The sequence below is a fragment of the Aphelocoma coerulescens genome, chromosome 10 (genome assembly GCF_041296385.1).
Source record: "Aphelocoma coerulescens isolate FSJ_1873_10779 chromosome 10, UR_Acoe_1.0, whole genome shotgun sequence".
Lineage (NCBI taxonomy): Eukaryota > Metazoa > Chordata > Aves > Passeriformes > Corvidae > Aphelocoma > Aphelocoma coerulescens.
The window spans coordinates 18,631,500-18,657,835 of NC_091024.1; the positions used below are offsets into that span (position 1 = coordinate 18,631,500).

The window sequence follows — 26,336 nt, forward strand, 5'->3', positions numbered from 1 at the left end:
TTCACACATCCAAGACCTACTACAAACGCTGCAATGCAAGACAGTCCCGTTTCCTAGAAAAAACTAATTCATGCCAATTAAAAGTTCAGTTGGGCTTTGTTTTAATTAAGAAAGTTGTAAAATACGGACTAGTTTCCACATTCCACCATAAATATTCTGCATTTTGAAGAGGAAACAGACTTCCTTCATTTAGGTGCAAGTACTGTCAAGTCATCTCTACTCCAAAATCCATGTCTTCCAGCAAGATTAACAAGCACGTGCACTGTATCTCCCCTTAACTATCCTCACTTCAAAGGGGTAGGTGCAGGCTCTTGACTGTGGAGTTTCTTACTGCCTTGTAGCTGCTAAGAGCTGACCACCTTTTTAAAGCATCCTTAGCTTTATTTTGTGCAATGCAAATCTGTCTTAAAACTCCTCCACATTGATTTTTACAAGCCAGGGTCATCTCAATCTTATTAGTTCTATATTTATAATAGGCAATACAACATGAAGATAATCAATTCAGTTAGCAGGCTTGCTACTGCATCTGGGAAACCTGATGCCACAATCAGGAAGCCTTTGGGTTGAGACACATGCTGTATTAAGAATGAAAACCTAAGCCCCAAGGGAGTATCATTTGAAACTCACCTTTAGAAGTTAACACAGAATTCCAAAAGTACACTTCTACAGCAGAAGAACAACAGCTCGGAGAAAAATCCCCCACAAGCAACACTGGCCTCAACAACAGACTGTACACATTAGAATTTTCTTTTTCTGAGTTATGTTTCTTTAGTTATTTGATATCTTGATGTCTGTTTAGCTGAGCATGTCTGCTTTCCACATAAGCAACTGGTAAAAATTCTGAACATTCCTGGCTTCTGCAAGGAGGGAGGAACCTGAAGACACTGAAAGTAGGGCAGTGACTAAGCATCTGAATAATGTAAGACTCATTAAAACATAATTAACATACAGCAGTTACAGCAAAGCCATTCATTATCCAGTGTTGAGAGGCAACAGATTCTTCCTTAATTATGCACAAGATGATCAGTTTCCATCAAGTTCAGCCAAGTTTGTTATTCTGTGTTTTGCTAGTATTGTTTCAAATCAAAAGAACAAATACAATACAATCACATTTCCAGCAAATCATAAATACAGATATATTGAAGTAAAGCCACCTAAAACTGTTGCTTTCACACAAAGCTTGTGTGTCCAGCACACCCAGACTGCATTGGACCAAATACATTGGAATCTTAAACAGAAAACAAGACATGTTTATAGGGAGGATATACAGAGATTTATTTAATCAGGTTTACTATTTACAGTTGAGATCACTTTCACATACTACTTTGCTACTCTACATGGCTACATTGTTTCCAAACCAATTTAAGGTCTACAGTCTAACAGTTCACTCAACACATAAAACGCTCTTCATAGAAAAATGAAATATTTCATTATAGAACAGTAGTGCATACATTATACTCCTGAAAAGCCAGCTTGTATTTTAAACCACTAATGTTTGAAAGACTGGATCTCTGAAGGTCAAAACTGCAGTCACATAATCCTAAAATTGGTTAGTGGTTTGTTTTTTTGGTTTTTTTTACAATTTCTTTATATATAAAGTATACTGGACTTAGGTGTTTTTTTCTTTTTTAAAAGTGACACTGGTGAGGGGCAAGATTAAAACATCTTTTCTTCTCAAATTAAATACAGCTGGCTTCCTTTGTACAGCTTTGGCCAGAAAAGTCCCATGTAGTGAAGGTTTAAGACATCCTCTCTCTATATGCAAGAATCAGCCAGTTAATGCTTAGAGGTAATCTACCAAAGTAGGCACACATCCTTTGACTTTCATATCAACCAAATCACACTTAACTCGCAAATGGTTCTGAAATTAGGAAGTTTACTAGCATACTAAAACATTTAGATATATGAATAGCTGGCTAAAACAGTGAAAGTCACAGGTAATTATATGGATTTGTGTAAAGCTGTTGTTTTGCCCGTCACCAGTGCACAGTGCGGCTGCCCTCATGTCTGAAAGGTGTGCTTGGACTGAGCTTGGGGCAAGAAAGCTATGGAAGTAAACCTGGCCCATTCGCCTTCCACATAAGTGGCGGACGATTGAACTGCATGTTTGAATTCTCTTCTAGGCATACGTTCCGCCAGTGATGAGAAGTTCGTAGGCAGGATCCCGACTCCTCCTACATAGAACTATACAGGCACACAACATGCCCAGAAGCTATGGAGAAAAAACAGAGAACAAGCTTAAGTACAAAGAAGGTACTTCAAGAGACTCAACCTCAGCACAGATTGTCAGCATGCTTCAAGACTGTAATTGTCTATAACATAAATGACAACAAATGACTGTTCCTGAAAGAGCTTGGGTTCCTGCTGCAAAATTCAAGGGCCACAAACTTCAGCCTCATTTTCTTACAAGATTATCCTGGACATCTTAAACAAAACTTTTTTTTTTGGTCAGCCACTTGTATTCTGCCTCAATAATTCAGGTTCAGATGGAAGAAATTCCTAATATCTTTTTAATGCAAGGTACAGATTTTTAGATACTGCATCTGGCATGGAAAATCCAAGTGCAATTCAAATGCATCAGCTTAACTGCTATGATGAGAATGAGCACTTGAAAGAGATTTTGTAAAACTCTGTTAACATGTCATATTAGAAAGCTTAAATCTAAGGCAAATAATTCACTTTTAGACATGTTAAAACTCACAGTACCACAACTGTGCTGGGACATGCTTGCCAGGATTTAGGGTGCAATCACCCTGTGTCCATTTACAAAACTTAAACCACATGAATAATCAGGGATACAGGCCATGATATTTTAAAGAAGTTGCATGTTTACTGAAGGTAGAGTAAGATTGTACCTACTAAAAAATACCAGGTATAGTGCTGTGTTCTGTGGTCTACAGTATTTGGCAATAGCTTCTAGTAAAGTAAGAGATTGTACTGATTTGGTTGTATGCATAGAAGTTTATTCACAGATGCAAATACTTCAGGAGGCTCCTGTCCTATCTCTGGATTATAAAGCACCACCCTGATGGTAAACTGGTTTCTTATAAAAGAAGAATCCACTCCAAAAATACACACAAAAAATCCCCTCAGACAGAAAGCAAACAAGAATGAAATGGGTGAGCAGACAATCAAGTGTAGATCTTCCTCACTGATACAGCAAAAGCCCAGTGAAATAGTACTGGGACAAAAGGAGAATTACTGACTTTTATAATACAGGCTGATGCAGACATCAAATGTGTATAACCTGTTTTAAAACTACATGATGGTACACACAGTATAGTACTCCAGTCTGCTGAAAGACTGAAAACAGAATGTTTAAAAATCCTAAAACTAAATAAGCAGTGATTAGGAAGAGGCATGATGAAATTCTAGTATGAGCTTTTAACTTCCTGGAAAGGAACAAGCTGTAAAGATCAACACTCTTCTCTGTTTGCAGGGCATTATCTGCTTTGGATCTACAGCACAAACCAGCTCAGGTCTAAAAGAGCATATGGAGAGTAATGTGGTATGGCACTTCAGCTGTTGTTAAAAACAGCACCTCTCTTTACTCAGGTGGTTCCAGCTCACAGACTGACTCCTAAATGTTATCATAGGGTCATGGAATGGTTTGGGTTGGGACAGATCTTTAAAGACCATCTAGTCAAGCCCTCCTGCAAAAAGCTGGGACATGAACTACATCAGGGTGCTCAGGTTGATCTATTCATGTCAGAGCAAGAGAAAACAAGTTACGTGAGAGAATGAATCGTCATGGACGTAGCCCTTCTAAGTAAGGGGGGAATATCTACAATTAAAATGAACTTCAGCTAGACTTGTAAAATGAAGAGTTTATGGTAGTTGCCAGTGGCTACAGAACTCTAAAGAAGACTCACAGCCTGCAAGTACAAAAAATTCTTCTCTGCTGTTCAAAGCCAGGATAAAAGGAAGAGTGTGATGCAGAGCAACACCTCCTTTAGTCTTTTACTCATTTGATGTATATGGCTAGAATGAATTCTAGCAAAAGTAGTTCCATCATATTTACAGTTATTTACACAAAGACAATCCTGTTCAATGACTCACTTGAGACATTTAATTTATATAGAATTGTGTGAAATCTCAGACATTCAGGTACTACAGTATAACCCTCATACAATTAACTTCTGAGTTACTACTTAACTATTTTACTATTTATATCCTTTAGGAGGTCTCTGAGCATAGTTCAAAAATTCCCTATAAACACAGAAGTGACTAACATACCTCAAATGTTCTCTACAGACATTATTTATTATGTCATTAAAAAAAGATGCTATCACCTCTAAACATTTTAAGGCATTTCAGTCTGTTTCTCTTTGGTTGCTATTTAATATTGTGAACAGCTATTTTAGACATCTGTGTTGAAGAGGGATCCATGCATCCTCCTCTTCAACAGCTTCCAGGAAAGTTTAGACATCTCCTACATTCAGAAGGTTTGTTTAGTTTTTCATTAATTTTGGTTTTAATTTACCTGCTAGCAGTAACTATATTCAATCTTTTCCCAAACCAATTTTGTACAAAAATTCAATGACTGTGTATACATGTGCCCTTTGTAAACGATCACCAACCACAAAAGCTGTGTCTTTGCTCCCTTCAGTTTACCTCCTATCTATTAATAGTTGTGCTGTCACTGTGGTTGGGACCAGGGAATTATTGCACACTGGAAAATCCCCATGGTAACTGAAACATGAACATACCAAAAATTACTTCTATGCAGAAAAAAACTATGTTGTCCATAAATTTCAAGCCTTGCAAAAACACTCTTCTCAGTCTTTTAATTTTAAAGCAATTACTGAAGGTTAAATTTGTTGACTATAGGCTATCAGAGGTAATGGACTTTGAACAGCCTCATTGCATAACATAAAACAATCTGTTCAGAGGGGACTCTGTGCAGCAAGTATAGGAGAAATAGTAAAATTCACCAAATGGCAAAAAAACCATAATAATTCCCCAAAGTTCACAGGGTATGACGCAAGTTACAGCTATGTGCTGAAGTTTACATTCTATCTCCCTTTCAATTAGCCCACAGACCATTTTGCTGAGAACTGGGCCAAGTACATACTTAAATTCTGTATGGGAAAGACAAAGATGTCAGAACTTATGTCTCAAAATTCAGGAGATAAAGAATAGAACAGTTTGAACACAAGGGTGCAAGCAGCCACACTGCCATTGCAAGCATGTGTCAGAAACTCTGGGCCAAGGCCAGAAAGGATTGTAACTGTGCTGCATTTTGGGGCAGACCTGTTCATCAACCTGCAAACTCCAAAACTAAGAATAATGCCTCCTCTTGGGATTCACCTCAGTCAGTCTCAAAATGCACTTTTTTCCGACATAAAAAGAATCTGACACAGTAACTAGGGTTGTGAAAAACACATAAATTTTCAGTACACAAATACATTTCATTGTTCAAACAGACCAAGTGTTACTCTAACAACTAAAGTTTTAAGAAAGACAATTAAAACTATACCTTCCCTTCAGGAGACTAAGCACAGATCTCACCAAATTTGAAGTTCCATAGCTGAAGTAGTCTGGGTCTGAATAGTTCAACATGACTTATACAGTACTATGAGTACATCCTTGTAGCATTGAAATATAAAGGGAACCCTATTTTCACAAGAGTGTTTGCAAAAGATTATTTACCTTCAAACATACAATCTGGCTTAAAAGCTGCTTTTGAAAACAGAAGTGCTTAAACTGTTGAACTTGACAGGTATATTTTCTGAACTCAAATGCTATTAAGAGCACTAAAGTAACTTTGAACATAGTTTTTAAGTCTCCTGGGATTCAGCATATGTACTACATTACTCAGAGACCATAACATAGGCACAGTCTGAAAATAAATGTCCTTAATGTACTAAGTCCGCCAGTAGATGAGCATTCAAAATTTCAGTTTTACAAGTATGTTTGAGAGACAGTTCTAGTATTTTTTCTTCCCTAAAATTTACTAAATACTAATATACACATTAGTTTATTTCCTCAGTTACCTTTTCATGACCAGGGTAACTGTAATAAGGTTCATGGAAGGGTCTCCAGTTTAGAGCCTCTTTGTTTGCTCAAGTCCAGAACCCAAGAAATCCTCAAGATACACAGCAAAGCTCAGTTGCACATGAACAGAGCACACAATCAAAAACCTTGGTGTATCTCCTGGGTGTTCATGACATTATTTGTACACCATGAAGTGCAGTTAAGCTGATGTACCTCTAAAACAGTATGAAGAATGAGCTGGTTAAAAGCTGGAAATTAAACACTATGCAAATTCTTCAAGTGTTAAATGCCATCAGAGGACATTTATGATACTTAATACCTAGATAATTAAGTGTTCAAAAAATAATTTACCATTTACATCAGAGTGGATTACTATATATAATACTGACTGTTCAGCTCTAACAAAATACACATCCACGTAGCAGCGTGATGTTCTGTGTTAAAGTGTAATATCTGTATCTGCATACCTTAATTATCTGTACTGCAGTTTAGATTTAATTTGAAAGAAGTTAACAAATAAAGAATATTCTCTTACCTGAATAGCAGCAAATGCTAGCGCTGCCCAGATGACATACATCATGATCTCCTGAAGCTTCTTTACAACCAGAGCCTCACACCCCTGAAACAAGTAGGCTTCTTATGTATCAATCTGGCAACCATATTTAGACACAAAGAAACCCCAAAAGCATCACACAGGGCAGAAAGATAATGTAAACACTAAAAAAAGTAATTAGATGAAAATTACTCACAGATGAAAAGAGGAGAGAGAGGATCCCCCCCCCACAAGAAACCACACCTACTTTCTGTTAAAGCAAATACACCCAAGACTTGATTTCCCCCCAAAAACATAAATTGTCAGTGAAAGCACATGGCTGTGTAAGTTCATGCTGTGGCTGGCTTACCTCTGAATAAAGGTCCATGGGGTGGGTCAAACTGCCAGTGCAATTGCTGAGGGCTGCCTTGCAACAGCTGAGGGGAACACTGTTGTTTTTAGTTTGTTTGAACCATACAGTATTCTCCCAGTCTGAATAGTTATGGATCCCACAGCAGCGCAGCTGGAAAATCAGAGAGGTAAAGAACTCAATTCTAACTGCAATACCAGGAGGACAACTATATTATGCTCCATTGCAGAAAAATACTTAAGTACTACATATTTGAATACAAGCACAGATTGCCAGATAGCTAATTATATAAAAATTTATCTCCCCATCAGCAATATCATAGTATTAATTTTAACCGAGTTAAGCTTTTATTGTCCATTCAGCAATTTCCTAGATTTGTCAGAATGGAGGAAGGCCATCTACACAAGCAACAGAGCAAGAGCACCTGTGTTTTAAGGGCAGAAGGGAGTGGAAAAGTCGCTCGTGTCTCGCCGTCTCACCTGCCTCTGTACATAGTCAATAGCACGACTGGCTGCATCAGGATTTGTCCCATTGTATCCATTGTATACTTTCCGAATGCTGTGATCAACTTCATCCTCCACCTAGGAAATGGTAGGAAAGCATCTGCGTTAGCTCACCCGCTGAAGTAGCACAGCTTAGGTAAAATTATTCTGCTTCCAACTACAGCATTTCAGGAAACCAAGGTAACTCCTCACCACCTGAAATTAGCATAATTTGGTGGCACAGCTTCCTGAAGTTCAAACTTGGCTTCTGCAAAGGTGTTGCTAGCTTGCAAGTGAGAGGAGAAAAATCCAGGCAGCTACCTCTCAGAAGATTTTAGGCAAAGTAGCTTGGCAACATCTCTCAGAAAAGGAACATGCTTTTCCTAAGACACTGTGGCAGACATTTCATGAAGTTAAGGGCTCTCCGTAAGAGCATGCACTCACCTTTCTACTTCAAAGTTCCAAACCAGAACCTATATAACCATCTGGGCTAACGCATTTCCCTTGGGACTACAAGGATATTGGGATCAAAAGGTACTAAGTCACATGACCTACTCTTGTGGTTGAAGCACAGGTAAATTCTCAAAGACACCTTTTGGCTGACCCCACAGTGACCAAGCTCTCTGTTCAGCCCTGGTCTTCCAAGGCTTCCCAAGGAACACCAAGGGAAGTACATTGTATATAGCAACAGTTACTGCAGTAGGTCTTAGAACTATTGCAAATGAGTCAAGATGCTGGCAGGTACATGCGTTAGAAATGGATGGCACCCAAGACCCATCACTTGTCCCCTCAAAAGCCATTCTATGATTCCTGGTTTGGAGGAAATCCTACTAGAACCTTTTAAGTACTGTATTTTACTGTAACTATTACTTAAATAATACACAGTTTAGTGTAGATAAACATTTATGCAATTTTAAGATTAGCTCTGACTTGATTTTTTTCTATCACATTCAACCGGAATTATGTGCAAGGAATGTAATTTTAGGACTGAGCACTAAGCACGCATATTCTTCAGACTTGCAAGCTACAGTAGGAAGGTCTTGTCAACACATCATTCCTTTAAATACTTTAATGGAAGAATTTTCTGCAGCAATAGCACAAGTTGAATTCCACCACCACCACCCCCTCCTCAAGAATGCTGCCTATTTCCAGATAGGTATGCATAAATGTCAATTTAGCCTGCACAGGCAACTTGCTTCAGACCAGCTTAAAATCAATTGATGATTTAACTAATGTGATTTACAACTCCAACAAAACAGCTGTTCAAGTTGTCATATACATTTTAAAATAATTTATTTCAGTGCTTGTTTGTGCATCATTTGGCTTGTGGTTCAGTCAGGGCAACATTATGCCTGAAAACCATGCAAATTCCATAGGACCCAAGGAGAAATCACTAGCTCTAGCTAACTGGCAGGTTTAATGGAAAATGGAGAGAGTGAACCCCTACACCTACAGAGGAAAAAAAACCAGTGGGTCCTCAACCAACCAAGCCTTTTTAATCCTTAGTGCCACTTCCAAAAAGCCTTGCTTTTACAGCTAAGGACCAATGCTGGCAGACACTAACAGCAGCTCAGTCCATCTCAGCAGGGCCTGGGCATGCTTCACAAGGTTCTGAAAGAATCTGAACTGGATCAACACACATTTACAGAGGCATGCTGGAAAATTAAGTGATTCTAAGATCAGTAATTGTATCTTAAGAGAGTACAGTGCCACTTCCTTGAGACATTATGCTCAATGTTACTTGGTACCAACAACTGCTAATGACTTCTATCTTTTCATTTGGAAGTTTGTACAGTGAACACAAAATAACATGATTCAGGTGCCTTTAAAAAAACCAAAACAAGGCTCCCACAGATGCCTTGTCAGAAACAACATGCCGTGTCAGAAACAACAGACCAAAATGAACAAAGCATAAAGCAGACTTATTTATCCTAGCAAAAGTAATCAGAAGGCTAAGCAGATTTCCCCTCCCAGCTCATTAGTAATAAATTTACTTCTGTTTATTTCTGTGGCACTTGAAACAATAGTTTAAGATGTTAGATACTGCAGGGTACTAGAAAATTGCCATTTTTACTAACAAAACCTGTCTGTCCTTTCCAAAGATTTAAGGTTCAGGTTTCAAATACTGACTTCTACAAATAGCTTAACATAAGATCATGCTGACACCAAAACCAGACAATCTTCCCTCTTCTCCCAAGCTCTGGCCCTGCATTACCTACTGCAGTGAAAACTGTATGGTAGCCAATCAAAAAAAGAGAGGCAACAGGAACACACAGCTGGGCAAGGAAGATCCACGCCTCTGCTTTTATCTGATGTGATTACTGCTAACTGAAAAAGAGCAAGCCCCTTCAAGATGGGAACATGGAAGAGAGTAAGATGACTACTGCTTCATCCAGATCAGATACATGGTAATTCCTGCATATATTAAAGTATACCTCTGCAAGTACTGAAGCAGAAGGAAACCATTCAAATCAACATGCAAGAACCCAATATGTTTCCTACTCCCCTGGAATTGTAGTGCTTTCCTCAGTGGCTTCTAAGGTCTACTTCCACTACAAACTTCAGAATCCCAAATGATCATCTCAGTTTACTACCAAGATCCCAGAAATCAAATGTAGAGCACAAAGGAAAACATATTCTGAATTCAAGCATGGCCAGTAGAGCACTTCTGTTGAAGCAGTCTATTCTAAGTGTTATGCACCAGGTCTGTAACACAAACACTACAAGGTCATGTTGTCAGCTGCTTACTCAAAGCAGCCTTCCCTAGGACCCAAGCAAAAACACCACTTTTACTTTCCAGCTGTCTCCCCATTTGTTTCAGGATAGCAGGAGAAAGCAAGGAGGAGAAAATGCTGAACCAGTAAGACTTGTGTTGTTCATAGGACACAAAAGGCCAAAGAAAGACAAATGGTACTGTGGTTCAGCTTGCCAGTAACATACCCCTGAGTATCCTACATTGCATACATACTCCATGTCACAGCTAAAATGCCTTCTTTGGTAATTTTTTTTTCCCCTCAAAACTTAGATACAGACATATCAAAAGCCAGTAAACTGTGCAAGTTAGAAATTTCTTCAAGCTACATTGTGGCATCTCTAATACCATGTAGTATATTTTTGCCATATATTATGCTGGTAGAAATACATTTAATTTAATTCTTTTGGTCCTGTTTCTTAATTCCATTAAACAAACAGTGGGAAAAGTCATAATTTCTTTAGCTATAATCCCTATCAACAACCTGTATAAAGCTAGAAAGTATACATTAACACATTCAATCTATTTAATTTTATTATTATGCAGTGTTAGTTTGCACACCATGACAACAACACATGACAACACATGACAACATTTAAGTTAGGGCATATTGTTTTGATATGCAGTATGTTCAAACACTGCGTAGCCTCAATCATTCACAAAGTCAAAGCATAAATAAATTAGAAGACCATCTGGAAAATGTAAAGGTACTGATTACTGACTCCCTTCTACTGTTTAACTGTTAATGATATGTTCCAGGTAATTTTCTGCCTACAAGATAGCTCTCTGCATTGATGTTCTAAATTTTAAGATACTGGTATCACAAATTAATCCACTCAGAGGTTTGATTTTATTCCCTTAACAAATATCCATTAACAGTTCTACAGAATCAAATACAGCAAAGATTAAACTTCTGTATTATGGTTAGAGTTCACAACAAAACATCTACTGAAACTGAGAAGTTCTTACCTTTGCTCTGTAAATGTATCCAAGAACCACGACCACAACTTCGGTGATAAATACCAAGAGCAAGATGATCACAAACTGTAAAATACAATCAAGAGTGTTTGTGCAAATAGTTTTATTCATTTACCTAATGGAAGTCTCCATGTAGAGTTTTCTATTTAAAGTTATTTTTGAGGCAAGGTTGTAATTTAACAGATAATTTAATGCAGGCACTTAAATTGACCAAATGACCCCAGAATTCACTCAAGAAACTTCAGTGTTCATAACTTCAAGTACTAAGAAGCTGCCCAGTCAGGCAAGTAAGGCTCTCATTAGTACTGAAAATACCATACTGGATGTCTTTAATCAAGTGTTTCTTTCAATCTTCTTTCTTAGATAAATAGGAATGTCTCATCAAAGAGGCTACCCAGGCAGTTACTTAGAGTGGTAGATGGACTAAGGGAATGTTTCTTCAGATTAAGCTCTGTAACAACTGTCAAAGACAGCAAGCTATGCATTTGTCTTGCTGTATTTAATAGCACATTTTAAATGAGCTGTTAAAGAAGTCTACAAAGCATTCAACAAAAGAAGCCCCAGACCCCACTGTGGGGACAGTTTAAATACCAGCCTCTCTTCTTCCCTACCCAGTTTTCAAGCCAAACTTACAGTTCAAACGCTTGGAAACACATGGCATAAAATACTGCAAACCAAATGTCCCAAGTGAAGCCATGAAGAAAATAATCACGCATTATGACAACCCTCAGTTAACCTTGATGCAAGACACTTAAAGCAAGAAGGCTCCTGAGTAACTTCTCTCCCTCCAATTCAGCTTTTCAACCACAACAGATAAAAGTGAGATTTAAAAACTTATGACTTAATCATATGGTTTTACATTTTTTAATAAGATTACCACAGTTCTAAAAAAGGTAAAACTGAGATGCCTTCTGCTGCTACAACTGTTTAATTTAACACCTTTATTCAGAACAGAAAACTGAAACAAGATGTTCCTAACAAAATTAAGGAAAAAACTTTTAAGGCCATAAAGAAAAAACTTTAAGTAATATTTTAAGAGTTTATTAAGAGAGAAGGCAGACAAATATGCACCAGGCCAACACTCTGTAAGAGCTCTGCACTTACTGTAGCCAGTCCACAGCGACTTTCTCGAATTGTAGCGCAGCACCCAATAAGTCCAATAATAAAAAGAAGCGTTCCCACAGCTATGATGATAACAGCTGGAATTAGTGTATAGACATCTTCAAAGAAGTGATCATAGTCGTCATATGTGATGAACACATAGGCTCCCACGTAGCACAGGATGCCTGCTGCTGCCTACAAGCACAAAAACATGGTAAGTTCCTTGGAATACCAAGCCTTTACTTCAGCAAGGTAACAACTATTTTATCAACTACCATAAAGTAGCCTTCCTCAGAAATTTTGCCAGTTACTATCTATGACCTACTGTTAGAATAAAATAGATGTACACATTGTAAACTTTAACCTCTGCTACGGAAAGATGAACTGCTAGAAACAACAGCATTTCTGAAGGGTTCACAGCACTGGAAAAATCTCATTCCAACCAGAAAGCAGGTAGAAACAAATACAAACCACCAACTATTAAAAGGCAGAACCAAATCCCTAGAGAAATGTACCATAAACTTGCAAAATTGATGTTCTCAAAAGCACTGTTATACAAAATGGTCCTTTTTAAACAAACAAAAAGTTGAAGTTACTGCAAGTAAGCCCTGTAGGATATATAGATTTTAAACACTAAGACGAAGCTCTTTCATCAATCTGCTACGACCATGCCTCCCTTATAGTTACAAGGATCCCAATACATCAATACCTCCATTATCTTTAAGCTGAGCAGATCTAGTGAAAGACAAGACAACTGTTGCTTGAGGAGCCAACTAACACACATTTATTTTTAAATACAAGGGCCTTATCAGTTTGTGCTTTTCAAATGTCTTTCCTAACTGTCCTCACACTTGCTGCAGAACAAATCATCAATTTGCAATGACAGACAGTATAATTTGAATAGTTCAATGACAGGCTTTTCCAATGTCCAATACAAAGCCAAGCTAAGACAAGGCACTCAGAAGATGCAATGACTAAACTATGATTTGGGGAATTTCACTTTGCTGTAAAGGGTAGCGTCCCTATTACAAACCAATCCATACCCTGGACACAAGAGCTCACTCAACTGGAATGTTACACACTTCAGCTCCAATCTGAGGGAGAACACTGCAGGCCGCCTCCAGCCAACTTTCCCACTCACTGGCCTTACAACTACCCCCTCCCTGCACTGTGAAGAGGAGGGCACACATATAGCTGGCTCCAGTAGCTGTAATACTACAAGGCTGGATCATGCTAGTGTAGAATCAGAGACTTGATCAATAACTCAGTCTAGGAGGACATCATTTAGTCCAATTGCCTGCACAAAGAAGGGTCAACAATGAATTCAGAGCATGTTGCTCAAGGCTTTGTCCCAAGTCTTAGAAGTCCTCCCTGGGAAGCCTCTTCAGTGTGGCACAGAACAAGACAAACCATAAAAAGAAAGATATCCAAGATCTCAGCCCTGTCTGCCACTACATACTATATGTACTGCGACATTACCACAACTCCTTCCTATAAAACAATACTGCACAACCACTACCTGAATATTATTTTACATATGGAATATTCCCTGCAGCACTTTGCTACAGACATTAAGACATCTGCTAAAGACATTAAGAGCCAGCTCAAAAGTATCATCAGTTCTGCATGGATTTAAGCAATACATTTCACCTCTCCGCCTCTCTTTCTGCAGCAAAGGTAATTGTGTACTCTGCAGGAATCTTAAAGGCATCCAGGAGGCTCACACTCATTCAATAGAAAGTGCTATGTAGATATAAGGGGAGTGAAAACTGAAAATTCAGTAACAAAGACCAAGAGCAAGACATCTTTTCCAGACAAGAGTGAACAAGCTATTGCAAAATCACCCCTTTGCACAGATGTTGAAATGCTAATTCATCTGTACAAACCCTGCCATATTAGGTACAACATGGCAAAATGCAGACACACACTTTCTGTACACAAAGCAAAGATTCAAAGTAGTGTCACTGAACAATGGAATTACATTAACTGTTGCCTAGCAATGAAGCATGTGAATGGCAGGCCAGTGATGTAATCTCTTATTTCTAAGAACTAAAATGCTTGTTAGAAATATGGTATGTTACAAGGTGGCAGATGAAAAACCACAGCTGTGGTTGGCATCAGGCACAGAATATATACCACAAAGCTGAAATCAGAACCATTTGTGAACTCCATTGTCCTTTTTGTCGTAATTTAATTGGCTTCCTCCTTGTTTAAGAAAAATCTGGACCATGAACTGCATAAGCACATACATTTGAAGAATGTATTTAAAGTAAAAGGAGTTTAGCCTTAAAAAAAAAAATCGAATCTGTCTGCAGGTGTTATCTTTCCTACTTCAAGAAGCACATCCATTTTAAGAAAATTTGCTTTCACAATCTTTAGACTGCTCAGATTAAAAGCTGCCTGGTTTGAAGACTTCATTAAATCCCCTCCACACATAGTACAATAATGACTAATCATCCATGACAGCACTGGGCCTTAGGTTTTGCTTCTGAACAATGTTGAGGAACTGGTGTTTCTGAACAGACACTGCCTCTGTGATAAAGTGACCATACTCTTAAGAATTACTGCTACTACCTCTTCAACAAGTAACCTGCAGGGGAGGAAGGTCCTGAGAACAGAGGTACCTGCTGGAGCTGGCACAAGGTTTAAAAGCCATGAAGATTAAAACTCCTTCTCTACATATCACAGCTGAACACTGTTTTTTGAACAGGTAAAAGACTTAAGTCTATAAAGCAGCAACACTACCCAGTTAGTTTACATGTGAACAAGTTTGAGATGCCCACCCTTTTCCTTTCACATCACAACCACGGGGCTCTTAGTGTTTATTTCAGCCTGCTCTAAACCAGGAAGGGGGAGGTCTCTAAAGTGTTTTAGCTGGGATGAGAAAAGCGCTTTTGAAGCAATCTTTTTTTATCATCTTTTGATGATTTTCACTTACTACCTTCTGGCTTGCATCACTGAATAGTCTTCGGAGTGTGTAAGAGGACTCACTCTGGATGAAACTAAGCCAGAAGACAAGTACAGTTACTGTGCTAACTGCTCAGAGGTGTTCAGTCAATGGGGCTGCACCGGCCCAGGGTCCCTCCCTCTTCAGAGCTCAGCAGTTCCAACATAAGTCCTCAGCACACAGTACAGTGTCATTCACGGATATAAACAGCATACAAACATAGGGGCAGACAAGACAGTTTTAACCATACAAAGCATGCAGTCTATGTTGACCAGTGCTGCACCAGTTAAATGCACATTTATTACCTGCTGCAAACCAAGTGTAAAGCTGAATACACGTGCTTTTTGAAGAAAAAAAAGCCCAAACCAACTGACTCTCCCCTGCCCAAAACTGAACAACCCACCCCAAACCACCCAAAATCGTACCATATGCTTAAACCATCTATCTCAAAATAGGAATCATCTAAGGAACCCAAAGTCCGTATTACAAGTAGACACAAGGATAACTTAAAAAAGAAAAAACAACCCATAAAATAATCCAGATCTCACTGTTTACCATCCTGCAGAGTAAACAGAAAACCTGCAAAGTCCAAACTTGCTCAAGTCAAAGACATTTGAATATAAAGCTACCATGTTTACAGTCATGTATTTCCTATCATTAAATGGAAGCCAAATATATGAACTGCACACAGCTCAAACAAGTCTTTGATAAACAGGACTTGAAGGAAGAATTCTCCAACTTAATCTGCTCAATGCTCTGAATAGAGATGGCAGTGTTTCCTGAATCTGTACCAGGTCACATGCATGTTCTAGGGACATGACTGGTTATTCAGCATTCACACATCCTTTTGCAGTTGTCTGCATCTAACTCGTAGTTCTGAACCTGAAGCAGCACACTTATTTTAGGATGAATTAACCTTTAAAAACACTGATATAAAAGTACAGTCAATGAAGACAGCTTGTTGCAAAAGGCTTGAGCAATTCAACATCCTTTTCATCAGAGGCAAATTTTAAAGATATGTAGACCTCTCACAGTTCAGGAAAAGGTTGATATTCTTGCTTTGGCAGGAACCTCTAGGGAGTTATTAAAACTCAACAATTATGCAAAGAACTGGAGGGAAAAATGGAAGATCTAATGACACAATGACAAGCATCACTCAACACATTCTAGGAAAGCTCACTTAAAAATCAAGGTTGAGTAGTCTTAGGGCTGCTGTAACACAACCTCTTAAGCTCATGCCTATTTCAGAGTCAGCTTTCACCCTTCACAAGCCCTGAGGTGTACAAGGCTGTACACTGTCTAACTGCTCTTTTAAACAGTTTCAGGGATTTTGTTTGCTTTTTTGTTTTCCAAGTAGGCTGCAAACACACACCACATCTTTTCAGTAATGCTCACACACTGAAGCAATTTGAAAGCCAAAATTGTGGCTTCCTAAGTTGATGAGCGTAAGATATTTAAACTTGTTCCGTTGATCATTTATTTATCAGCCATGGACACTGCAGCTTTATTTACAAGCAAATGCTTCCTTACACTACTCTACTAATGTTACTCCCAAAGAGATCTGATCAACACTTGTATGTTCATACTTTTACTCTTCACCTTGATATGGAATTTTCTTCACTTTGGGACCCCAAAAGAACACAAAGCAAAGTTCTGAATTTCTTTTGTGGTACTCTTTCAATTAACTATGGCAAAAAATACTTTAGAATTTACCTTTTATTCACTGTCTTAAGAAAAACACATACTCTCTGACCAAGAAAATGAAGGTAGCAGCAAAATACTGCATCTTCGGAGAAAACACACCTGACAATTAAGCAAGAGGAGTATTTAATATTTTTGGTAAGGACACCTATTTATGAATTCCTACTGCTGCCAGCTTTGCCACTGCTGATTGGTAAATGTTGATAGCAAACAGACACCACTCTAAACCAATTATTCATCCCACTATGGAAATACCTTTCAAGCATGGGATTGTTAACTACACCCATGATGTATTCTGACAGACCATCTACATCATCTTTGATAAAAAGAACCAAAGGAAAAAGTAAGAAAAAACCCTTTTACACTAACAGACCCTCAGCTTTTCTGTCTGGGCCCTGTCCTAGGACCATTTTCCCAACATGTGTGTTACTTACTTTCCTCATGTTAAATGTGTTTCTTTGTTCTCACTGCCTTTCTAGCAAGTTTTTTAAAAAACAACACACATGTATACTCCAGGATAAATTTTTGAAAGTCTACAGTTTTATCAGTTTCATCCTTTCTAACAGTTACTTTTATCCATGCATACCAAATCCTGAACATTTCCTATCCACACGCAGAGACACTGGTGTTGCAGTCCACCTCCAGATTTTTGGGCATCTTAGAACAGCACCTTAACAAGTGGGGATTTTTCCACACTTCTCCATTATTTGACCTCTACGGTATTTCTGACATTTTTGGTTCTTTCCAACACTAGAGCACTCATAGCCTGATTACTGTCATAAAAAGAAGGGGATGACAAAAACTTTTAAATTTTCCTTTTAGCTTTCTGTTCTTCAAAATTTATTTCCTTAACCTCAAAGGCCCTAGAGGATCTCTCTGGGGTTTATTTCTCTTATAGTCTTTTCAGCACTTCACTGCTGTGTATCTTTCTCTCCACTCCTCTCCCAAACAAATCCACACCCATACTTGATGTTTTCTCTGCTTCCTGAAATTGACGCATAACCAGCTTAGAACCCAATGGTTTCCTGACACTCTTCTCTTTGTTCTCATCTGTAATAATTTAACTTGAACACCAAGCTGTAACTGTCTTACAAAATCCTTTGGGAGAAGAAATACAGTAATTCCATTCAGCTTCGTGACACAGTTAAAATTATCTTAAAGGCTTATAAAACAAACAAGCCCTGTAAAATTCAAGCAAGCCAGACTGCTCTGTCTGTACTAGCTACATTCAATTCTACAACACCATGCCCAAACACCTCAAACTCAAAGGCTTTTTAGGCTAAAGCAAAAGGCTGAGATAGGCTGCTTTTGCATTTGGCAGTATATATTTGAAGTGTCACTAATTGCAAGATGTAGTGCATCTGCAGAGTCTTTTACCTCTTCAAAATCAGAAGCCAAATTAACAATATAGCCATTCTTTTACACCTATTTAGTCACCAGGGTTGTAACTTGAGCTGGTGCTCTAGTCTTTCCAGATTCCTTGCTCTGCACAAGAACAATGATGATCACTCTGTGCTTCAAAGTTCACCAGGTAAAGTGATATTACAGATTCCTTGTACTATTCAAAGGTATCACATTTAGCTTTGCAACCTGCTTTTGTTAGGAATTAGATCGACTTTTAAGCTCAAGACCAGATGCCAAAAATCCTGAAAAATCACAGGCAAAGACCTGAAACACATCCTCTAAAGAAACATGAACAACACTACCACATTGCTTAAAATCAAATCAAAGTATTTATTACTAAAATTCGGGACCTGGCCCATGTTTGCTATCTGAAAACTCATATTCAAATATTTTAAGAAAAATCACTCAGATGGCACAACACTTGGGAGTTTTAAATCCTAATTTTTTCATTTAAAAATTAATTCTCTAACGCACAGGGTTCCAAACCATTACAAAATCCTGTAGGATACACTCACTTCACACTACCATAGCAGCAGAAGCAGAAAACATTCCATTTTTACATCCAGAAGCAACTGTCTTTCAAGACCAAAGGGGTTTGGTCAATTAATCCCTGCAAAGTTACCTCTGGGATCATCCATCAATTAGAATCTTTGATCACTAAAGAACTCTCAAGAAGTTTGTTTTAAAGATCAGATCAGTAACTATTCTCAAGCTCACAATAAACTAGAGAAATTACTGGGCTTATTGCTATGTGTAAGAGAAAGTGAGCTCTACTTTTCCTTTCTACTACTAAATTTCAATGAATTTTCTCATTGCTTCACTTTCTTTGTTTTTTTCTAGCAGAAATCCCAAAACACATTACATACTCATGGACTACTGCAGCTCTTTTAAGAAAATACTCCATTTCCCATACTCTGGTCACTGCACTGTGGTGAGCATGCCCAAGCTGTGCAGGGAGCACAGATTTGTAGAAAGCATTTGTGCTCCACAGAAGTGAGGACTTGAGATTTCTCTAAACAATCATACCAAGAATGTTTTATAACAGCTTAGTCAAATGAACTGTCAAAGTAATGATTTCAAGCCAGCTAAATACTACAAGAACTACTTGAATAGTTTGCAACGACTGAGTTGAAAGTATCGTAGAAGCAGAGTTCATTCCTTTTCTCAAGGAGAAGGACACAGAGGTGAAAGATAAAAACCTCAGCAAGAACAGGAGACTTGGCACTATTTCAGCAGAGCAGGCTGTCAAAGCACATAGATTCTTTGGGAATGTAAAACAGACAGATACCCTTTTCTGAAGCAAGACCACATGGAACTCTGGATATTTTATCCTTCTATCCTATGAAGTAAACTAAGACTGAAAACTTAGCATTTTTGTCTTCATCTCATCTTCAAACTGGTTTCAACTGAATTATGCAAGTCACAGCATGAAGCCTTAAATTAAGGGCACACAAACACATTTGACAGCAGTCTTTATGTATTTGTTCCAGGTAAATATATTTCTTCCTCTTTCAAAATTATGCAGACTTTAAATTTAGGAGGTTTCTTGAAGAACGTGCTATTCTCAAATACTTTATTATAATTTTTTTTTTTTTGCAATTAGTCATTACCAACATTTCATCATCAAGGTCACAAAAAAATCTTCCTGATTATGAAGACATATGTATTATAAGTTTCATTATTTTACTTCTAAGCTGTATTGTCTTTTACATCACAATTACTTCCTACGCAATATCCTTCCTTAAAGGACTCAGCATCCCCTAAATGAACATGAAGTCACCAGCTGGCCAAATAAATCTTGTGCAAACTTAAGGTAAAGGTCAACTGATGGATTGATTTTCCTGTATCATTTATCATTTCTACTAAAAATTTAACTCGCAGCAACAAGATGCTGAGAAACATTAATCAGATCAGTATTCTTCTGGTCTAAGAGTGGTAAGTTTTAACTGATGCTTCTTATCAATGCATTTCTTGGTAAAGTATTTTTGACTTTCAGTACTCTTTGACAAAACTCAAGCACGTGTTCCATGCAAAATCTACATTCTGCTACTCTTTATGACTACCAGTCATGATACTGTTTTCTTACAGAACTGTATTTTAAAGGCCATATGGGCACCTACAGAAGATGCACTCAGTGCTCAACACCCCTGAAAATACAACTCAGCTGAATTGTTGAAATACCACACCAAAGATGTGGAAAGGTGAGTAAAGTCCATCCAGCTTTCTGTATGATAAACTAGCACCTGCCCTAGTGTTAGACAGCTTCCACAGCCCACTTTCTTTAAAAAATAAAAATCCTGTAATAATTACCAACATGTAGGAAAGTACAGTTCATGTAAGAATTTTACACAGTATGAAAGAACTTTTCACAAGACAATAAATGGCTTTTTATGGTGTCAACTAAAATTTAACAAGTAGAACAAGACTCTTCAAAAGGAGATGAACTTGTAGAACTGAAATCGGTAGCTGTAGATGTTAAGTGGCTGTGACCTGTCAGCAAGGTCTGATCTGCCTTTTTCAGACTTGAAAAACATTAGTAAAAAAGTTAGAACCTAGACTACAAAGTATAACAAACACATCTCTGCTATTTCTTCCCAGCACTGATAATTTTCTGAACATCTCACTCAATATAGATATAAAACCTCTCTGAACATTCACATCCTCCCACAAATAAGAGACCCATGGCGGGGGGGGAGGCCAGGGAAGATGTTATAATCCACTGTGTAATAACAACTTGCTATTCCTACAGATGACCATGAAGATAATGGTAGCACACAAGACTGGTATATGAAACCTTGTGGAGATACTAAATTTACAAAAGCAATTAAAGGAGATTTCATCGTTACTTGACCAATTATAGGCATTTGTCTATTGCCAAGTCTCATGGGAAAGTCGAATGATCTAATTATCAATATTGGAAGTACATATGAATGACAAGCAAAAGACTTCTGTAATAGCACAGAGGCAACTACATTGCCAACTAGATGGGCACCAAATACACAGCTCAGTCAACAAATGAGCTATTGACTATCACTTGCTAAAGAAAGGAAAACCACTGATTTCTGTAACTCTCAGTTTTAGAAAGCCTGCCTCATTCTACATGCAGCTGATGAGCTGCAAGGTTGTTCCAACACAAGCAACCCAGTCACTTATCTGCCAGAAAGCTATCAGCACATGCTGACTTCTTAGGCTGGAGGTGGTTTACAGAATACGAGATTGATGACATTTTAATTTGACATGAAGTACATCTTATCTAAATACAATCTGGCCATTTTAAATTAAGACAAGTTTGTCTCAAAAGAAATCAAAAATTGTAACGCATGAGGTTCAGCATTACACAAAATAACTTTGATCCCACCACTATATGAGATGAATAACTGCCAACTCCAACATGCAATTAAATTACTAAATGCAGCAGATAACGAACAATACCTATCACTAAGCTTTTGGAGTGGGGGAGAAACTGCACACAGAACTCGTGCTCATTTACTCCAAACAGCCATGATTATATGAGCAACTAAAGAAAAATCTACTTCAAGGTGCCATCAAGAACGCAACACACAAAAACAGCGTCCAGTCAAAAACTTTTAAATATGACGTAGGAGCCATTAAAGAACTTTTAAATGCCACTTGCAACTATGCATGTAACAAAAAGCCACACCCAACAAAGAAGATTCCAACCTTACCGCCTAACTAAGAGATTGATGTCACCACTTTTCACTTTAAAGATAAAGAATGGAGTTTATGCACCTCAGCCAGAATTACAGACTTTTAATCTGCACCACCTAAAGCCAAATATGCCTCACCTTCACTGCTCCTCTCCCAGGACACCTGTATAGGCAAATGCCGGTGAGAACGCACAGATACGCATTTTCCCTGACCATGATTCATTTCCAGGCACCCATAAGAAGCATTCCTTTGTAAAAATTCAGACAATCATCCTGTAGCGCTAGTAAGATTTTATATGGCTTTCAACAGTAAATGAAGCAGCTAGAGATAGCTACACTTTTACGTTCCAACAGCTTGTTACCCCCTATTACTTTTTCAAAGATGAAATCTCTGAACAGTTGGAACAACAGATACTCTGCTCCTGGAGCTAGGATTAGAGCAGGAAAAATTCAGTACCTAAATGCACAAAGGGAATTCTTAAAAATCTACAGACTATTCTTTGATTTCATTTATTTAAGAGTTACGCTGTTCTGACAAGCCAATTATTACAGTGAACATAATACCAAGCTAGAGCCTGTAGGTCCGTCCTGAGAAAGGTCATTTACAGCAACTACTGTTCGCCTTTTGTAAGCTTTTGTCTTATTGTCAGGGTAGCTGTGGGAGGTTTCAGCAATGCATAAATACTACAACGCTACCGTGGCTAGTGGAATACGTGAAGCATAAATATATAAACACGCATGTCCTAGTTTTGTGTTACCAACAGCAGAAAGAAAACGGTGCCCCATACTCACCGCGAAGTGTTTGGGACGTCCCGAAGTGGACAAACCCGAGATGGCCAAAAGAGCGCTACAAAAATTAAACTGTCTACAAAAATTAAACTGCCAGAGACCTGAGAAGCTCAATAATGCAAGAGAGAGAAGCTGTATTCACTTACACAGAGCCTCTACCCCAAAATCCCTAATGCTCGTTAAACCTTCAATGCCAGGTTCAGCTCCCCCCACCCTGGAACTCGGGGGTGAGGACTGCGAGGGGAGGGAAGGGACTGCGCCCAGCACTGAACCCCTCACCCCGCGAAGGGGTTCAGGACACCCCTTAAACATAAAGGGTTCAAATACGAACTGAACCCGTGCGGGGAGGTGGAAGGGGCTCCCGGCCCCTGAGCGAGGCCCGCAGCGCTCTCGGGGTCAGGCTCCGACCCAGAAGCCCGGAGCCACCGTCCCTCGCGAGGCGCGGCCGGACTCACCCAGAAGATGAGGTTGAGGAAGACGAGGACGGTCTTAGAGGAGGTGATGCCGCACTGCCCCATGGCGCCGCAGAGCCCCGGCCCGGCCCGGCCCCACGTCCCCTCAGCGCCGCCGCACGTGACCGCCCGGCCGCGCGGGCAGCCTAAGATGGCGGCCGCTCGCGTCACGTGGCGCGAGGGGGCGGAGGCACCTAAGATGGCGAACCGCTCCCCTTCAAGGCGGTTCCGCCTTCAAGGAGGCGCAGCGCTTGGGCAGCTCCAATAGCGGGTTTTCGTGAGGGGTCAGTGGTGCCCTCCGGCCTCAGAACCCAGGAAGCAGAGTATAACAAACACAGCTCTGCTTCTCGTTCAGCACCTGAAGCGATAATTTTCCGACTACCTTACAGTCCTAAAACAGGTACCAAAGAACTCCGAACATTCACACCCTCCCACAAAAAGCTGCATTATAAAGCCGGTGACATCCAGCTCCCGAGTGAAATAGAAACCCGCCCGATTGCTGCCTGAGGGGTGGTTTGATGGCGGGAGTGCGCCCTCAGGGCGCTGAAGGGCGGTGAGGGCAGGAGAGCTGAGCGGCAGGCAGGAAGAGCAGGTGTTCCATGAGGAGATCATCCAGCATTTGTCTAGTGTGGAGAAGCAATGCTACCAGTGAAGTAAAAGACTGTGGTTCATGTTGCAGAACCCCACAAACTGTGAGGAAAGTGCAGGCGGTAATTGTTGGATGTTTTGGACACATCCAAAGAGGGTGGCATTTTCCAGTGAAGAGCAAAGGAAAAGTAAATTAAGAAGTGAAAGACATGCATGGTTTCTGGAAGCAGTAACACCAGTCCAGGATTTGCTACCGAATATATACATAAGGTTTATTTTAGCATGGCCAGGATCCAGCCCTTCACTGTAAAGGCCTTTTTTTTCAGTCTCACTAATCAAGCCAAACCCTTCCTTCTCTCTTTCTTTGGGCACCAGGATATCTTCCTTCTCGATCTCCCTCTTACTCTCTTTCACCTCTCTAATCCTCTGCTTTTCATAGAAATGCCTGTCATTCCTGGGCTGCTCTCCCTTGTTTGGTGAGCTTATCCTTGTTCCTTTCCCAGCAGGTTTACTTCTCAGGTGGAAACAAAACTACCCATATTAATGAAGGCCTTAACATTTTAGCAATTGGTCTTGTAAAGGCAGACAAGTAACAATCAGTTATATTCCACTGTTCTGTTTCCATGGTAGCAAAGTTAGTTCTTTTTCCTCCTACAGTTTGGAAAGTTATATTCAGACCCAGTTCTGGATACCATGGAGATACCAAGTCTTTTTTCAGCTTTCATTTCAAGTCCTTATATGCTCATGGATGAAACTTCCCAATCTTGCAAGTGTTATCAGACCATTTTCTGACATTAAAAATTAATTTATATACCCAGAAGATATGCTTAAAGTTGGTTGCACAATTAATGGAGTTTTGCACTGAATTTATGGCTTTTAGGGTGTGCTTGTGTCTTGTAATTTCTGCTTTTTAATGTGCTGTTTATATGTGCTTTATATTACAATGCTGTGACGTATGGTATTTTTAAAAGCATACATAGATTATAGTATCAAAAATGCCATTAAGAGTTGATAGAAAGAAAGTCTTTTTAAGAGAAATTTGATACGGAAAGGCTCGATGATATTTAAAAACTCATAGAAAGATTTTAGTACAATGCTGTTATACAATTTCAAGGTTGAACTTAACAGTCTTATCTGATTTTCTGTATTAATTTCCTCTGCCTTCACAGGTAGAGAAAGATAGATATAGATACCTCACATAATTTTTTATAGATTCATAGGAACTGATGTTCAGTAGAGACTCTTGGGGTTCTTTTTTGCATTTAACATCGATAACTGGCAAGGAAGGGCCAGGACTTCATGCTTGGAGGGGAGATGATAGCCCGTAGTGGCGTTGCAGGTTTATGCATTCAGGGAACACAAGGGACTCGCGGGGAGAGAGGAGGAATGGGGAGCCTGCAGGCAGCCCTTTAAATTGGCACAGGGGTTGTGTGGGCTGGACTCACACCGCCTGAAAGATAAAGGCCAAGTGTTCCTCTAAGCATGGCTCCTGTAAAAAAAATAAATACTGCAGTGCCTGGCATTCTTCTTTGCAGTGCTGCCTTGCTGCTCTCATGCATAGAGAGATGGCTGATGGTGGGTGCCAGGGTGGGGTCTTTGCAGGCTCTTGTGCAGGGAGATACTCTTGGTTCTTTGGAGAGCATATGCAAAACTTTTGGGTATCATCAGTCTGTAACTTCAAATCCACAGACTCTGTCTGCGATAAGGTGTGGGCCTGTGCTGGCATCTCATGCCAAGTGTGGCATACCAGCCAAGTGACATTTAGGGGAAAAATTGGATGAATAGTTGAGATGCCATCATAAATTGCCCCTCCTCCTTACATGGGAATGTAGGCAGGAAATTCTAGCTCTCTGCTTGTGCAGAGAGGAGGAAGGATGGATGGCTTGCAGAAGTGAGGTGAGGCAAGGCAATTCCCAGGAGAGCAGGGAGCAAGGCTTGCTGGAAAGCAGGTTGCAACAAGCATTTTGAACACTGGCTGCAATTTCAGTATCTGGCTTGATTGAGTTGGACTGAACTGTCTCCAGCACAGCTTTGTTGCTTAGATCTCCACCGTTCTTGATGTGGAAAGGTAGCTTGACTGCCAAGATGTGCTTTTGTTTTTAATACAGTTTAAACCTCTTTGAAATTCCTCAGAGAATATTTATTCAGCATTTCACAGCTTGTGACTGTCATCATAGCAATATTTTCAGAAAGATGTACCAGAAATGAATACAAGGATATCCTGCACTTCCACGGCCTCTGAGAGAGTGAGACGATCAAAGGCTGGGATGGGTGCAGGGCAAGAGTGGCCTGTGAAAAACGAGGTTCACTCTCCTGTGAGAATTTAAAGGGTTTAATATAAAGACAATAAGAGACACATAAAATAAAGCAAAGGGATAACGGCCAAGTGCCTTGGCACTCTGCCAAGAACACACCTGATGCTAGAGGTGAGTCCTTTTTATACCATTTTTACTGTCTGTTCTCTATTCGTAGTCAAACTTTTCCCGGAGCTGTTCTGCATGGCCATTCCTTGGTTCCGCCTTTTTAGAGCATGCGTAGTCTTCTGCCTTGCGGTTTTATTTCTTTTGATTCTTGG

At 39.4% G+C, this 26,336-nt stretch overlaps 1 protein-coding gene across 1 annotated transcript; it reads right to left on the reverse strand.

The window, feature by feature from the left end:
• Positions 1 to 1,250: 1,250 nt before the first annotated feature.
• On the reverse strand, positions 1,251 to 23,330 carry TSPAN3 (tetraspanin 3). The gene is made up of 7 exons (XM_069025370.1): positions 23,177 to 23,330; positions 12,216 to 12,407; positions 11,103 to 11,177; positions 7,379 to 7,480; positions 6,900 to 7,052; positions 6,533 to 6,616; positions 1,251 to 2,212 (listed from the first exon to the last, which is right to left on the reverse strand). The coding sequence occupies exons 1-7, from the start codon at positions 23,237 to 23,239 to the stop codon at positions 2,120 to 2,122; spliced, it is 762 nt and encodes a 253-aa protein (XP_068881471.1). The 5' UTR covers positions 23,240 to 23,330; the 3' UTR covers positions 1,251 to 2,119.
• Between the last annotated feature and the right edge of the window lie 3,006 nt (positions 23,331 to 26,336).

Coding starts and splice junctions, on each gene's coding strand:
- TSPAN3 (XM_069025370.1), bottom strand. CDS start 23,239: ATGGGGCAGTGCGGCATCACCTCCTCTAAGACCGTCCTCGTCTTCCTC. Junction 11,178..12,215: donor GTCGCTGTGGACTGGCTACA/GTAAGTGCAGAG, acceptor TGTATTTTACAG/TTTGTGATCATCTTGCTCTT. Junction 7,481..11,102: donor GATACATTTACAGAGCAAAG/GTAAGAACTTCT, acceptor ACCATTTCCTAG/GTGGAGGATGAAGTTGATCA.